Source organism: Azolla caroliniana, unplaced genomic scaffold, assembly GCF_043228905.1.
Source record: "Azolla caroliniana isolate FFs.n. ecotype wild unplaced genomic scaffold, voAzoCaro1.0.p SCAF_491, whole genome shotgun sequence".
Taxonomy (NCBI): domain Eukaryota; kingdom Viridiplantae; phylum Streptophyta; class Polypodiopsida; order Salviniales; family Salviniaceae; genus Azolla; species Azolla caroliniana.
The window spans coordinates 6,445-22,282 of record NW_028230926.1 but is presented as its reverse complement, the minus strand read 5'-3'; the positions used below and the strand labels follow the sequence as shown (position 1 = coordinate 22,282).

The 15,838-nt window shown below is 36.6% G+C and overlaps 1 protein-coding gene and 2 non-coding genes across 3 annotated transcripts; all 3 read left to right on the top strand.

Moving 5' to 3' along the window:
- Positions 1–397: 397 nt before the first annotated feature.
- Positions 398–500, top strand: LOC147848164 (U6 spliceosomal RNA). Its single transcript, XR_015532061.1, has one exon. It is a non-coding gene; the product is annotated as a U6 spliceosomal RNA (small nuclear RNA).
- Positions 501–9,390: 8,890 nt separating this feature from the next.
- LOC147848163 (U6 spliceosomal RNA) lies at positions 9,391–9,493 on the top strand. The gene has a single exon (XR_015532060.1). It is a non-coding gene; the product is annotated as a U6 spliceosomal RNA (small nuclear RNA).
- Positions 9,494–11,172: 1,679 nt separating this feature from the next.
- LOC147848162 (single-stranded DNA-binding protein, mitochondrial-like) lies at positions 11,173–14,048 on the top strand. The gene is made up of 5 exons (XM_087338634.1): positions 11,173–11,315; positions 12,395–12,597; positions 12,869–13,095; positions 13,445–13,545; positions 13,696–14,048. Exons 1-5 carry the CDS (start codon positions 11,258–11,260, stop codon positions 13,749–13,751), a joined length of 645 nt encoding a protein of 214 aa, XP_087194760.1. The 5' UTR covers positions 11,173–11,257; the 3' UTR covers positions 13,752–14,048.
- Positions 14,049–15,838: the final 1,790 nt, after the last annotated feature.

Sequence of the window (15,838 nt, the reverse complement as noted above, 5' to 3'; positions counted from 1 at the left end):
ACAATCATTATTTATGATTTTCATGCAATTTCTCAAATATATTGAGAGCATCACTCCGTGATCAATTGAATGATGATAAACTCACATTTGCGTGATCGTAATCTCTACATCTTTGGATGGATGGGATCATCATGTTTGTCGAGTTCATAAGCAAAGATTATGCATATTATGTCCCCCTAAGCACACCATGCTGATGAACCACAAATTACACCTGGCATATACGAGAGAGAAGTTACAAGAAGAATCAAAGGGCCTTAAAGAACCTATGATTGAATGAATGACTAGACACACGCACGCTCCATGGAGGGTGTGTGATTTGTTCTATTATAAGTCCCACATACAAAGGCCCATAAGATATGTAAGTATATATATAGCTGCAGAGAATGGCTATTGCTTTGTCCCTTCGGGGACATCTGATAAAATTGGAACGATACAGAGAAGATTAGCATGGCCCCTGCGCAAGGATGACACGCACAAATCGAGAAATGGTCCAAAATTTTCTCTCCCTAGTCATCAATCGCTGGTTTTATTAGGTCACTGTGGAATGAGATTCTTGACGAAATGATATAACAGCGGCGGAAATTGGAAGGGTCAAGAAATGATAATCACATACATGCATTATTCTCTGATTGTTTTTCTTCCTGAAGACGAAATCAGAATGATTCTTTAACTAGTGCATTATTCTCTGATTGTTTTTCTTCCTGAAGAAAGAAATCAGAATGATTCTTTAACAAGTGCATTGTTGTCTGATTGTTTTTCTTCCAGAAGAAAGAAATCAGAATGATTCTTTAACAAGTGCATTATTCTCAGATTGTTTTTCATCCAGAAGACGAAATCAGAATGATTCTTTAACAAGTGCATTATTCTCTGATTGTTTTTCATCCAGAAGAAAGAAATCAGAATGTTTCTTTAACAAGTGGAATTATATGCGAATTTTTTTTGTGGCAGAAGAAGGTACTTAAATTAGAGGAGGAGAAGTAGATGATAAATACTCAAAATTCATTGTATGGTGCCAAATTCTCACATTATATATCGATTTGATCCATACATGTGTCTAATACTAGCATTGATCACGTTTTTCTTCTGATTTTCACTTGGTAATACCAAGTAAATTCATTTTATGGTGCCAAATTCTCACATTATATATCGATTTGATCCATACATGTGTCTAATACTAGCATTGATCACGTTTTTCTTCTGATTTTCACTTGGTAATACCAACTTCCAAGTAAATTCATTGTAGGGTGCCAAATTCTCACATTATATATCAATTTGATCCATACATGTGTCTAATACTAGCATTGATCACGTTTTTCTTCTGATTTTCACTTGGTAATACCAAGTTTAATGGTTGCAACATGATTCCACTAGTAGTTTCAATCGTGACCTTACTTCAAGGAATCGAGCTTTGATATTGTCGGACATGCTAAATGTTTCATTATGCAACCCGACTAAGCAGAGATGACAAAATTTACTTGTGAGGTTCCGAAATTGAGAGGTTTTTGATCACTCATAGTGATCTCCATCTCCATTACATACACAATTTACTTGTGAGGTTCCGAAATTGAGAGGCTTTTGATCACTCATAGTGATCTCCATCTCCATTACATACACAATTAGTAATTGTCCAATCTTCTCCATGCATAGAGAGAGGTTATGGAATTGCCATACTAAGCTCTAGTAGTAGTCCAATCTTCTCCATGCATAAAGAGAAGATTATGGGGTTGCCATAATAAGCTCTAAAATGGGTGCAACATGTCTTCACATGCAATCAAGTTAATACTTGTAGCCAGGCTAAGCAACCATGCACCAATCTCTTCATTTCTAATTATTAGTGATTTTGTTCCTCCCTAATATATAAGGTTGATTTAGTTTAAGACATCTGAGTGTGGGATAAATTTAGATAGGAAGTCACTATTTGGATGCACAGTGCATCATGCACCTTCCAATGTTAGCGATGGGCATGGTTTCGGCTCTAACCAAATCAAACCGTTAAATCGTGGCTTAACTTTATTTATTTATTTATTTATTTATGTTATATCTTATCGTTCTAGAAAAATTAGTAATTTTCAAAAAAATGTGGTGTAAATTTATGTTTATTATGATGTTCTATTTAGTCTGTGGTTTGGTTTAATCTATAGTTCTGTTTTGGTTGGATTATGTCAAAAACAGTTTGGTTTGATTTGGTTCTAAATTTTTCGTGAATGGTTTGGTGTCTCCTATCTTTTAAGTGGTTCGATTTAAATTGTTCAGTTCTAAATGATTCAGTGTAAATGGCTTCAAATTTTTTAAACAATTTAGTTCGGTTTTTATTATGAATAAATGGTTTGGTTTTAAGGGCAAGAAACCGAGTTGTGCCCATTGCTGCCTTCCATACCTTGCACTTCTCAAGGCTTTAGTCTAAAAAGCTTTTTTACATTTTTTGTTTTGCTATGGATGTGTGTAATGTGTCCTCTCTTGAAAGTTGAGATAATGAATCTACATTATTTACAATCGTTAATTATAGTTGGATCATAGTTCTAGCCATACGTCTCATTCGTGTCATACTCAAACGCCAATATTCGTATCATACTCATACGTGAAAAGGCTCCAAGTATGATTGAAATCCATACGCGGTACATAGATATATTATATATACATATGGTGTATATGGTGTACATAGTGTGTGTGTGTGTGTGAGGGGGAGAGAGAGAGAGAGAGAGAGAGAGAGAGAGAGAGAGAGCGTGTGTGGTCTAGAGAGAGAAGCCCTGTTTTGCATGTGTGAGGAGACAGTGATTGAGTGTATATCTAGACTCTAGAGAGAGAGAGAGAGAGAGGAGCTATGGGTTTTGTCTGTGTGAGGGAGTATGTAATATGTATATTAGATATCTAGATTTTGTAGAGAGAGAAAATCTGTCAGTTCTCGTGTGAGAGAGAGAGAGTGTGTGTATGTGTGTCAGATGTCACTTCTATTCACAAAATATTATGAATATAAAAAAAAAAAAACCCAAAAAAAGTCAAAAAAAAAAAAAAAAACCAAACGAATATCGCGTATCATACGCGTACGTTTGCAAACGTTCGCGTACGTCCAGTAAATTGGACGTACGCGAATATTAGGAACTATGAGTTGGATTAGTAAGCACTTCCATTCCTCATGTCTCTAGTAATTACATAAGAAATGACGCAAAATCATGTTGAATGGTGGCTCAAGGTCAGATTGGAATAGGTGATTATTGACAATACACCATTTATATATATGCATCACCTTCTCCTTAACATTACCCTTCACTTATTTGCTAGGTTTATGACAATATGGTACTTTGAACAATGAATACTACTACTTCCATGGATACAAACCCATGCAATTCAATTGAGACAAACTTTCTTTTTAACATCTTCGTCCATGGAATCATCGACATATCATTGGTCTTGATCTTCTAAGAAATCTAGGTTGTGACCTAAAAGTTAAAACTTTTATAAACAAGAAATTATGTGCCTACCACAACACTACATGCAATTTGGTTCTATACAAGTATCCCCTTCTCAAGACTCTCTCATGAGGTTTATAGAAACATGAAAGAATCATCTAACAAACCAAATGGAAGGCATAGACCCATAATGTCGCCATTCGTTGCGAACCTTGATAACATCACTAACAAGGGATGAGTAACAATAGCAAACAACAAAGGGCTAAGTGGACATCCTTGAGGAACAAATCTCGTGAGAGAAATATATGATGTAATTCCCCCATTAAGCATTACTCGAGATACCGCATCTTATCCTAATGAAAACATGAGACGAGACATACGTGGTCCAAAGCCCATTTTATGCATTAACCCAGAAACAAAGGTTCAATTAACATGTGTAAGGAATCGGGTGTGATTTTGTGCAGCGGAAGAGATGTTTGTGTGTGTGTGTGTGTGTGTGTGTGTGAGAGAGAGAGAGAGAGAGAGAGAGAGAGAGAACACACTGTATATAGAAAAACAATAAAATTGTATTAACAAGAGAAAAACAACCAACAACTACAAAGAAGTGGAGAAGGTGCTTATGTAGTCACCTTCTCTCATATATGTTCTCTCACGACAACTATCTTTTGGGAAGGAGGTGGAGACTTAACTACTTAGTAATTATGCGTCATAGGACTTAACTTCTATGACACATTAGTTATGATACAAAGACGTGGGATGTTCACACACTTGGCATTGCCTAAGGTGTGTTCCCACACTAGGGAAGTTGGGTTTGATTCTCAACAACATGATCACAAGCTTTCTTCGATCCTAATTGCACCATAATCGATTCTTGGTGAGTGTGTCATGCATAATTCATAGTCATTTGATCATTCAACACATTATATATTCTCGCCTGCAATAAAACCATATTGGATGGGATGTATCAACTTTGGCAAATACGTTTATAATCTATTTGTCAAGATCTTTGTAAATATGTCAGGAAATGCCACATTCGGAACCAATTTAATGAGACTAACATACCAAGCTTGAGGCATACAACCAAAATCCCAACGACGTTGAAACATCAAAGTTAGGGGCCCCTTTAAAATGTTTGAATATTGCTTAAAAACTTCATTTGTCAAACCACCCCAACCAGGGCACTTACCACAAGGAAGATGCCTTAAAACCATGTCCACCTCATCCTCTTTGAAATCCAGATCCAATTAATCACTAATGAGGTCATATACAATACATCCAACCACATCATAAAATTCATAGCTTGTTCTACTTACCTCATTTGTCATTAACAATTGTGGGCCAATCAACTCTTTAAAGTAATGAACACATATTGCAATTATTGTAGCTTTCTCCAAATCTAATCAACTGCTTAAAGTAATCAACATGATCATAAGATTTTCCCAAATTTAATTGCAAAATGAACATTCTCCGTTCACTTATTCTCAAGAGTATACATATATGTTACAATTGGAGAGAGAAAAGACAAAGATCACTTATATAACATAAGGAGGAGAAGCTTCCTCCTTATAAAGCCCAAAATATGGTGGTTGGGCTAACTAGTTGTTGGGGTTGGCCAACCATTGGGCTACAACTCAATACCCCCCCTGTTATCCGTGGGATTGTATGTGTATGAGCGTATAAGTAATGGTACGTGAATAGATAAGTGATAAGTCTTGTGTTAAAAGTCATGTTGTAAGTGTGTGCAAGTCTGCACAAAAGTGAGTGAGTATATTGATATGTGCAAACACATGCAAATTTATGTGAATGTGTGCAATGTTGTAAAATGGGTCTAAGTTGTTAGAAGGTTATGTAACTAACTTACAAAGCTCATTGGATGTTCTTAAATTGTGATCCTCATGTAATGTACCTATATAACCCCACCACAGGGGACATGAATATAGAAGAAGTTGCCTCTCAAAATTGTGTGTGTGTGTGTGTGTGTGTGTGTCTCTCTCTCTCTCTCTCTCTCTCTCTCTCTCTCTCTCATGCTCAACCCCCCACCCATCAACACCTCCTCACGATGGGCGAAAGATATCCACTAACACCATCTTGTCACACACTCTAGAAAGACTTATTGTCCCAAGTCCCTTTGTAAGACAATCTGCTACTTGATCTTCGGTAGAAACATGGCTCAATTTTAATATTCCATTATCAACCTTCTCCTTGATAAAGAATCCATCGATTCGATGTCTTTAGTCCTATCATGCTGCATTGGATTATTTGCAATGCTTATTGATGACTTATTGTCACAACACAACCTTCGTTTTATTAGGAAAGTTCTCAACCACAACATCTTCGCAACTCCTACAACAATAGCTCTATACTCTGCTTCTATTGTTGACCTTACTACTACCGATTGTTTCTTACTCTTCCAAGAGACCAGATTGCACCCAACAAACATGCAATATCCTGATGTGGATTTCCTATTATTAACACAACTAGCCCAATAAGAATCACAATAGACATCAATGTTGAAATGACCATGTTTTCTAATGATCAATCCCTTCCCCGGTGCACCTTTGAGATATCTCAGAATCTGGTACATTGCATCCATATGATGTTTCCTCAGATCATGCATGTAACGACTTACCACACTTACTACAAATGAAACATATGGACGACTGTGAGTTAGATAAATTAGGCGACCTACCAATATCTTATACCTTTCACGATCAATTTTCTCTCTTACAAGTTCACTTAACTTGATCTTTGGGTCAATTGGAGAAACTACAAGCCTACAACCCAATATTCCAGTTTATGTGAGAAGATCTAATACATATTTTCGTTGAGATAGAACAACTCCTTTTGCTCCACAAGCTACCTCAATCATAAAATATTGTAGCAAGTCTAGTTTCTTCACCTCAAACTCTTTACCCAATTGCACCTTTAGTTGGGAAATCTCTCCTTCACCGGTGATAATTATATCATTCACATACACAACAAGTAATGTAGTATGCTCCTTGTGTTGTCAGAAAAACATTGTATGGTTGACATTGATTTGTTGGTATCCCATACCCACTATAGCCCTTCTTAACCTGTCGAACTAGGCTTGAGGAGACTACTTCAGTCCATAAAGCGACTTCCTTAGTCTAGAAACCTTGCCTACTGTTTGACTTGTACCAAAACCTAAGGGGATATCCATGTACACTTCCTCCATCAACTCTCCATGAAGGAATGCATTTTTTACATCTAATTGATGTAATTTCTAATCCTTGCTCATAGGAAATAAGCATCCTAACGATGCTCATCTTCGCCACAAGTGCAAAAGTCTCATCGTAATCAATGTCATATGTCTGACTATATCCCTTACCCACTAATCATGTCTTGTAACGATTTATTTTGCCCCATGGGGTTTGTTTTACTGTAAACACCCATTGGCACCAAACCGCCTTCTTTCTTGGTGGTAGTGACAAAATCTCCCATGTTTTGTTCTTCTCAAGAGCTTCAAGTTCTTCTTGCATATCCTCTTTCCACTTTGTATCTTCTTTAGCAACTTGCCAACATTTAGGTAAAGTGAGAGAGTCTATTGATGCAATGACGGCCCTATGGCCCTATGTGTAGGTGATATGTTAGAATAAGAGATAAACTTAGACATGAGGAAAACCATAACGATCAGGAGGGACTCTTGCATTACTGTGAGGGGTCCTACTAACGATTATAGGAGAAGGAGAGGAAATCATATCACCTGTGTTTCTTGGATTCAAGAGTTCTATATGTATTTCAAAAGTCGAGGCAAGTCAGGACATGGGACTTTGATGGCACAAGTGGCACTACAGACGCGTTCGTATTTCATTCATTCTACCGAGTCCTCTTGGTATATATGTACCTTTAGCTCCCCCTAAGCTCGAGTCCCAACACATACAAGTTGGCTCTTCTTATTTTCCTTCTTCTTCACTCACTTGTGTTCTCAGTTGGTGTAGGGATCGATCAACAAAAGAATTGATCCTATTTTCGGCAACCTCTCACCACTATCTCCTTCTTCCCGCATATTTTCAATCTCAATTGAGTTACCAAAGGGTGAAGTTACCTCGCATTTATAATTACGGCTCCGACTCTCGGAAATGTACGTCCATGCTCACACATAATCTCTTTTCCGCTCGACTCCAACAAACATCCCCTTGTCACCGCTATGGGATCAAAGCTTTCCGAGAGATGGTCTAACTCTCCTTTACAAAACACACACAATCCAAACACTTTCAAAAGGAAGGACCCCAGAGTTATGTCCTTGCAAAATGAATTACAGTACCACGGTCCTAATGAATTTACATGCGATGCCTGTATATATTAATTATGCAGCAAAATGAGCTCAGATTCGGGTGCCATCACCGCTTTCATGCGGAATCAAAGATAATCACACAGCCGGGCTATGGCTGCAATGCACCGTTGTCCTCACAGCTGATCGTAAAGTGTTGTCTTCCTTAGATTTATAGGGCTCACTTATTTTGAAATGTTTGCATGTGGGATAATTGTTTCCTGCAAAACCGTTCCTTCAAACAATTAGTCATTTGAACCTGCTCCAATTCTTGTCATTAGGGATAATATGTCTTAATTATCTTAAGTAATTGATATATATATATCACTAATTAAGTCATTAGTAATCCGATTGTTTTGTGGTTCAATAGCCAATGGTAACACGGGAATTCTAATAGCTATGGTCACATTAGCCTTGTGAGGGATTAGATTCCCATGTCACCATTATTAACTATCTATTGAGCCAATGCAAATCTTGTTACTATGTTTTTCGGATACAAAGTGCAATACATTTATGATCCTCCTCTTATGTAATGTGTCCCCTCTCTTGAGATAATGAATCTAGCTTATTTACGATCGTTAAGTATGGTTGGATTAGAAATAAGCATGCCCATTCCTCGTGTCTCTAGTAATTACATAAGAAATGGGTGCAAAAAATCATGTTTTCAAGGCATTACATTAAGAAGAGGATTGGTAGATCAGCAAGCGATTTGGACATTGTATGAGGAAACCAAGAATTCACTTTCGTGCATTCATTAGCTATGGTCACATGGGAATGCCAATAGGTATGGTCACACTAGCCTTGTAAGGAATTAGAAATTAAGGTTCTTTGATGTCCCAATAATTAATGGAACTTCTCTATGAGTGCTCAATTGTAGAAGTCCTGAAATGGTGCTTTAGCCTAGAAACAACAGTGAGTAGCAAAAGGACACAAATAATGAGATTAAGAAATATGAGATCAAGAACTATTGGAAGAAGAAATAAAAAACAATGTGTAAAAATGAAGAGTGTCATAGCTTCTTTGCATTTCTCGATTACATATTTACAATGTGACATTCTTGCACTTAGTGAATATGCAACAATTTTAACATGAAAGAGGTGCTCATGCTTCGATTCTACTATTGGTTCATGGCATCAACACATTGTCAAGCAATTGCCGAATTTCTTTTGGTTGATGATCGTAATATACATCATCGACAAATCGCAAATCAATCGACACTTCCCATCGTGATCTTCAAGCAACTCATGAGCTCAATACTATGACATGCTAATGTTTCATTATGCAACCTAAATCGCTAATCAGTCGACTCTTCCCATCATGATCTTCAAGGAACTAAGCTTGATATTGTGATGTGCTAATGACATGTCATTATGCAACCCACACACTAAGCACAATGTGCTAGAGGACAAAGTTTAAAATTGTGAGAGGTTTTCAATCGCTCCATTTTTGCTTGTGGTTCCAAATTTGGGAGGTTTTTGATGCCTCATTAGTTATCTCCATCTCCATGACATACAATTAGCACTAGTTTTCAATCTTCTCCATACATAGAGGACTTATGGTAGGCAAAGGAGTTTGAGCTCAGAGATTGGTGACCCAACATGTCTTCAAGAGTAACATTCTGTAAGTCCCACATACAGAGGCAAATTAAGTGTATAGGATTATATATATCTGCAGAGAATGGCTTTAATCTTTGTCCCTTCGGGGACATCTGATAAAATTGGAACGATACAGAGAAGATTAGCATGGCCCCTGCGCAAGGATGACACGCACAAATCGAGAAATGGTCCAAATTTTTTCTTTTTTTCTCCCCATTCAATGGATCATTATTCAATATATTGTTAGGTCACAACGTTTTTTCCCTTCTTGTCTGATTGTTTTTCTTGTAGATTGGAGGAATTCCGAATGTTTTCTTCACAAGTGGAATTTATATACAAACTTTCTGTGGCAGAAGAATAGATATGTAAATTAGGAGAGGGGAAGTACATGAGCAATTCGCAGACATTAAAGCAAATACTTTATGTCTCTCATCACATAGGAGATTCAGGTCCTAAATTCTAATGCAAAAAGGTTATATAGCTCAGATTGAGGTGCCATTATAGTTTCCTGTGAAATCAAAGATAATCACACAGCCGGGCTATGGCTGCAATGCACCGCTCTCCTCACAGCTGAGATTATAGCGTCTTCTTCCTTTGATTTATAGGGTTTGTTCAGTTTGAAATGTTTGCATGTGGGATAATTGTTTCCTGCAAGCAAAACCTTCCGTTCCTTCAAACAATTATTCATTTGAAGCTGCTCAGATTCTCGTCATTAGTGAGAATAAGTCTTTATTATCCGACGAAAAATCGGATGACTAATGACTGAATTAGTGATATGTATCAATTACGAATGACTTAATTAGTGATAATATGTCTCAATTATCTTAAGTAATTGATACATATCACTAATTAAGTCATTAGTAATTTATACATATCACTAATTACTAATTAAGTCGCTAGTAATTGATACATATCACTAATTAAGTCATTAAGTCATTAGTAATACTAATCCAATTTCTTTTTTGTGTGTGGTTCAATTAGCCATGGTAACATGGGAATCCTACCAACTATGGGTCACACTAGCCTTGTAAGGAATTCGATTCCCATGTGAGGCCATAGCTATGGTGCGAAAGCAATGACATCGACACATGTTACTAATGTTCGATTACTTATTGTTCATATCAAAGTGATTAGCCCAGTTTGATATGCACACCAAGTAATCGAGCATTAGTTCAAATAAACAACACGTGTAGATGTCATTTGCGTTTGTCTTGGCTCCTAGACATCACAATAACGATATGCAGTACACAATCCATAGTACACAATACATGGGACACAACACACACAACACATGACATGCAATACACAACACAGAATACATAGTACATGGTACATGGTACACATGACATGCACATATGCAATACGCAATACGCAATACACAATAGGCAATAACATCATCATCATCATCATCATCAACAACAACAATGATGGTGGCGAGAAAAGTGAGAAGCCATGTGGAGGACATGCAACCATATCAACGAGACGGTCACGGTTTAGCGCAATGGCACAAGTTTCCGTTTCACACACACAAGATGATACGAGGAAACATTGGCCGAGTACTGATGTGATTTTTTTCGGTCGGAAAAAAACTTATCGGGACGAAAGTTTCCCTTGGGAAGTTTTTAGCGTCTCTCTCTCTCTCAACCATCTATCTTTTTTTCTTCGCGTTCCAACCAACACTCGGGCAAAACAAGAACCCTATTTTCAATGAAGGGTTCTTCTTGCTTCTCCTAGCAATTCTCAAAGAGTCTAGAACTCATATCCTTCATTATTCAAATTTCAAGTTATGATTTGTGAATGAGGTTTTCTCTCAATGCACTCGGGTTCAAATCTCGCGGGCACACACTCTCTCCCAATGCCTCCTTTCAAAGCGAGAGAGATCAGAGACAGAGACAGAGACAGAGACAGAGACAGGGAATAAAACACCAGTGCCCTCTGCGTCTCTCTCTCTCTGTGTTGGGCGAATGATGCACAAATTGGCAAAGACGCCTTATGTAAGACCTAATTGGGTTGTTAGTTCAGGTAACCTTCTTTACATTTGTGAAGAGCAAACTTGTATATCCATTCAGCTATTGCTAAGTTAATCAATCATACGCTTTCAAGCTCATTACTTGAACTTAGTTTTTATTTTTATTTTTACCATAGTCTTGTATGTTCTGGCTTTGTTGCTATGCACATTAGGAGGATAGTGTGTGTGCAGATTGATTCATACATATATACATACCTATGTGCATATATATGTCTGTCTGTCTGTATGACTGTACGCACATACGTGCACGCACGCACATACATACATACATACATACAAATACACTGACATATCAGAGATTTCATACATTCTTACATACATATGTATATAGACTTTCAATTAAGTATAAATCTTTTCAAAGGGTAAATAAATGGCTTCAAAGTGTAAATAAATGACATACAAACACACTGACATATCAGAGATTTCATACATTCTTACATACATATGTATATAGACATTCAATTAAGTATAAATCTTTTCAAAGTGTAAATAAATGGCTTCAATTGTATGCATAGCTAGGGAAATTAGATCTTGATTATGCACTATTCACAAGAACAGAACAATGTACAGTAGTGCAACTTTTTTCTTTCTTCACCAATAGATTACATCACATGAAGTTGTAGATCAGCAACACAATGTATTTAGAGTTGTGACACAAATAAGAAGGCCCATATCATGTATAATTGCAAGGAGGACTTCCATGCATGTAATCGGACTCACGTATGTGTAACAATTCCTTAATCAGAGCCAACTAAGTCTATCACCCCATTAATGTGATAGATTAATGTGTGAGTACACGTACTTCACCATTACTCTAATGTCACACTGACTGTCTTAAGATGCACATACTATATTACAGAACCTGATTTGAGTGATTTGTTCTTCTCAATGTCATTAAGCTTTGCTGGAAATGTCTGGAAGTCTTCCAGGATAGCCTGGTCATTGTGTGTTGAATAATGAAACATTGGTAGTAAGTACGAGGTGTGTATTTTTGGAATAGTTGAAAAGACACATTTGACATCACGAAGTTGTTGTATCAAAAGTTTAACTTGTGTTTTTTTTTTTGACACAGTTGAAAGGACATTTTTTTATGCAAAGCGTTTTGTATCAAATATTGCCGATGGAAGCGATCAAAGCAATGGTGTTTTTAGCACCTCTGAGGACACAGAAGATTCTCTATTTAAAACAAATGTTAACGATGATATAAGTGAAGATGAAATTAGTGATGTGGATCAAATGAAAGCAATGAACCCAAATTTACAAGGGATCTACAAGGTTATTATTTACCCTCTTACATTATGGCTTCTTGCTTGTAATTGGATTCATCTACATCTGTATACATATGCATTGACAAGTGCATGTATAATTGTTGTTGAGGTTTTTATTTATTTTTTAGGCATGATTACTTGACAGTGCCATTCAGCAGTGTAGATATTGTAGCAAAAGACATCCATTTCTATTTACTGTGGTTTTTCTTGTTTGAATCATGCGATGATCAGTACATATAAAGCTTTGTTTCACTTTTGTTCTCTATTATAATTAATAGGCAATTCTCATGGGAGAGGCCGGGTATGCACCTTCTCAGAAGACTATGCGCAATGGATCGACAGTGACAATGTTCTCTTTAGGAACTTCAGGAATGAGAAACAATAGAAGACCTTTTGAAAATGAGACACCTGACGAATATGCGAAACGCAGCATGGTTCAGTGGCATCGTGTAGCAGTCTATCAATACAAACTCGGTGCCTTAGTGATGAAGTTACTGAATAAGGGGTATGCCATTCCTTTGTTTTATTCTCTCTTTCAGGGCTTCCTAGTGATCTGGGAGATATATTGATGGAATTTATCATTGTTTATAGAGGTCAGGTGGAGAGCTGTGCTTGTAGTGTAATAGGCTCATAGGTAGCCAATGCAAAGATTAGGGTTTTCATGGATTTCTTTTATGCATGATTAATCTAGACCCTACAGTGATAGCCTTTAGGTATGAGAACTGTATATAGTTTACTAATACCATTAAGCATACAGTTACTCACATATTCTGGTGAGGAACCATTATAAGCACATTTCTGAGATTTTCTGTAATCAGTTGTTTTGCCTGATATTATGAATTTCCACCGCACAGTTCACAGGTATATGTCGAGGGGAATATTGAGACTCGGTTGTTTTTTGACCCGGAAAGCAAAATCATAAAGCGCATCCAAGAAATTGCTGTACGCCAAAATGGTAATCAAACATTTCAGCTATACATTTTCATTTTGTACGCGCTAGATAATGCTTCAAGGGTCTATGCATGAAAGGTGTTACTGATACTATTTCTTTCACAATAATGTATTAGAAGAGAAACATGGCATGAAATGTTGTGATTGTACACAGGGAGGATCATATTTTTGGATCAAAATTCAGCCGAAGTTGCGAAGAATTCCCGATAGCTGAAGGTGGCATATTGGAAGTGTTCCCTTGAAAAGGTCATCCCATGTTATTGCTGTACAATTTCACATAACATCTTAATATTCGGTTACAAAGATCATAATGCTTGTACAAAAAATTGGAATCAAATCATTGATGTGTTTGGATTCAGTAACATACTCCTTCAAGATGAGTGGGTATATAATTTTGATGTCATATGATATCTCATCCAAACTTTGTGAACTGAACTAAAAACTTCAAATACTCTTGTAAGTGGAAAAATTGCCTTAGTAGTAGGCACTGGACAGAACTGTTAAAGAGATATGTGATACGAAATGCGAGTAGGGTGAGTAGTTATTTATATTGGAGATCATCCCAAGATGTTTCTCATTGATCTCTTCCTCAGGTCTAGTATCATTTCCTCATTAAAAGATAGTGAAGGGAAAATTAATGGTGTACATGACAATGAAGTAGAAGTGGATGTCAGCAACTTTCAAGTTTAATCAATTTGATGTTGATGTATGCTCTTTTGTTTTGAGAGATTTGGAGAACTCATGTTCATGAAGTGCCCCCTTCATAAACTGCAGATACACTTTTAGGACATAATGGTGTCGTTTAAGTTTACACAAACCATATTGTCTATTTCTTCAAGATTACCATCAATACAAGTTACAACTAGTTTTTTTACCATCAAAGTACTTTGGTTTGCATAAACTAGTATATCATTGTTAAATGTGACAGTTACAAAAAGAAAGATCAAACCAAAATTCTTCAAACTAACAAAATGGCATATATATCTAGTAAGAAAAGCAATATTTATATTGATTGTCGATTTATCAAAGTTTATATTGCAACTGCCAACGCAACCCCATAAATTATAATTCTTACACAAAGTCAATACAATCAAATAAAGTAAGTGTGTGCGTTTTGAACCTCCTTTGGTATCTATCTCTCTTGTTTTCCTTAAAATACGCGTATGTTGAATTGGCCTTGCCCAAGTTCAATTAGAATATCGTAAGTATGTTCAAGAGATGTGGTAACTAGACTAACTTATGTGATTACCAACTACTACATCCCAATATGATATTTGTCTCAATTCTCAGTTTTTTCTAGACATTTCCTTTTTGGGTGTTAATTTGATTACTTCTTCCCATGACATAGGCATATCCTTGTGTGTTGAGCTACATTTACCACATACATTATTGTGTCCTCGAGAATATATAATGGATACATCACCACCATGAGCTTTGTCTTCTGCCAAAGGTACATCTAGGGTCAAGTAAGTTATTAAATACACAAATAGATGTAGCTCAATTGATAGGGTTGTACACTAGAGACCATAATGTCATCATGAATGCATATATGATGTGCATTGGTTTACGTGTATATGTATATAATACACACACACACACACACACATGAGTACATCCATGTCCATACATATATTGTAGGTGTATATACATTTGTATGATTAGGTAACAAACGTGAACACAAACTTTTGGAATAAAGTTCAATCAATGAATGTCTCTCAAAATGGTTGTGCATTCATTATCCTCTCTTTATGTTTGATTTGTGCATTTTATTAGGTGAAGGATAGATTGCGTACATATGTGTTTGTGCATTCTACCAACAAAGAAAGCAAACAAGTAAACTTTGGATCCTAGGGTAAGATCTCATGGCTCGCAATCAAGTGTTAAAGAGGATACATGTAGCTAAGCAATGCTTCTTATGGCCCTTGCGGTTGGGTGACTAGTACTTCAAAAATGTCAAGCACATAGAAAGTAGTTTCAAGATGTGAAGCCTACTCTTATGAGTAATTAAACATCTTTTGCCTACTTTTTCAATAATGTTAAGTTGGGTTTTATTTGTGTAATCTTAAGTTGCTCACTTTTTTGTTTGCAGTTGAAAGTACCACTAAAAATCAATGGTAATTGAAAACCTACTGGAGACGGATTTGGTCATTCAAGGGACCAACTAAATTTATTCTCTTCAAATGGCTATTAGTGCATATGACATTACTAGTTGGTCACTCATTGAAAGGGAATGTAACACCCAATCTTTGACAATGTGGCTTTTGCCATGAAGCTCAGGATACTGCCAAGCATGCCCT

Coding starts and splice junctions, on each gene's coding strand:
- LOC147848162 (XM_087338634.1), top strand. CDS start 11,258: ATGATGCACAAATTGGCAAAGACGCCTTATGTAAGACCTAATTGGGTT. Junction 13,096..13,444: donor ATGAAGTTACTGAATAAGGG/GTATGCCATTCC, acceptor TCCACCGCACAG/TTCACAGGTATATGTCGAGG. Junction 13,546..13,695: donor AATTGCTGTACGCCAAAATG/GTAATCAAACAT, acceptor GATTGTACACAG/GGAGGATCATATTTTTGGAT.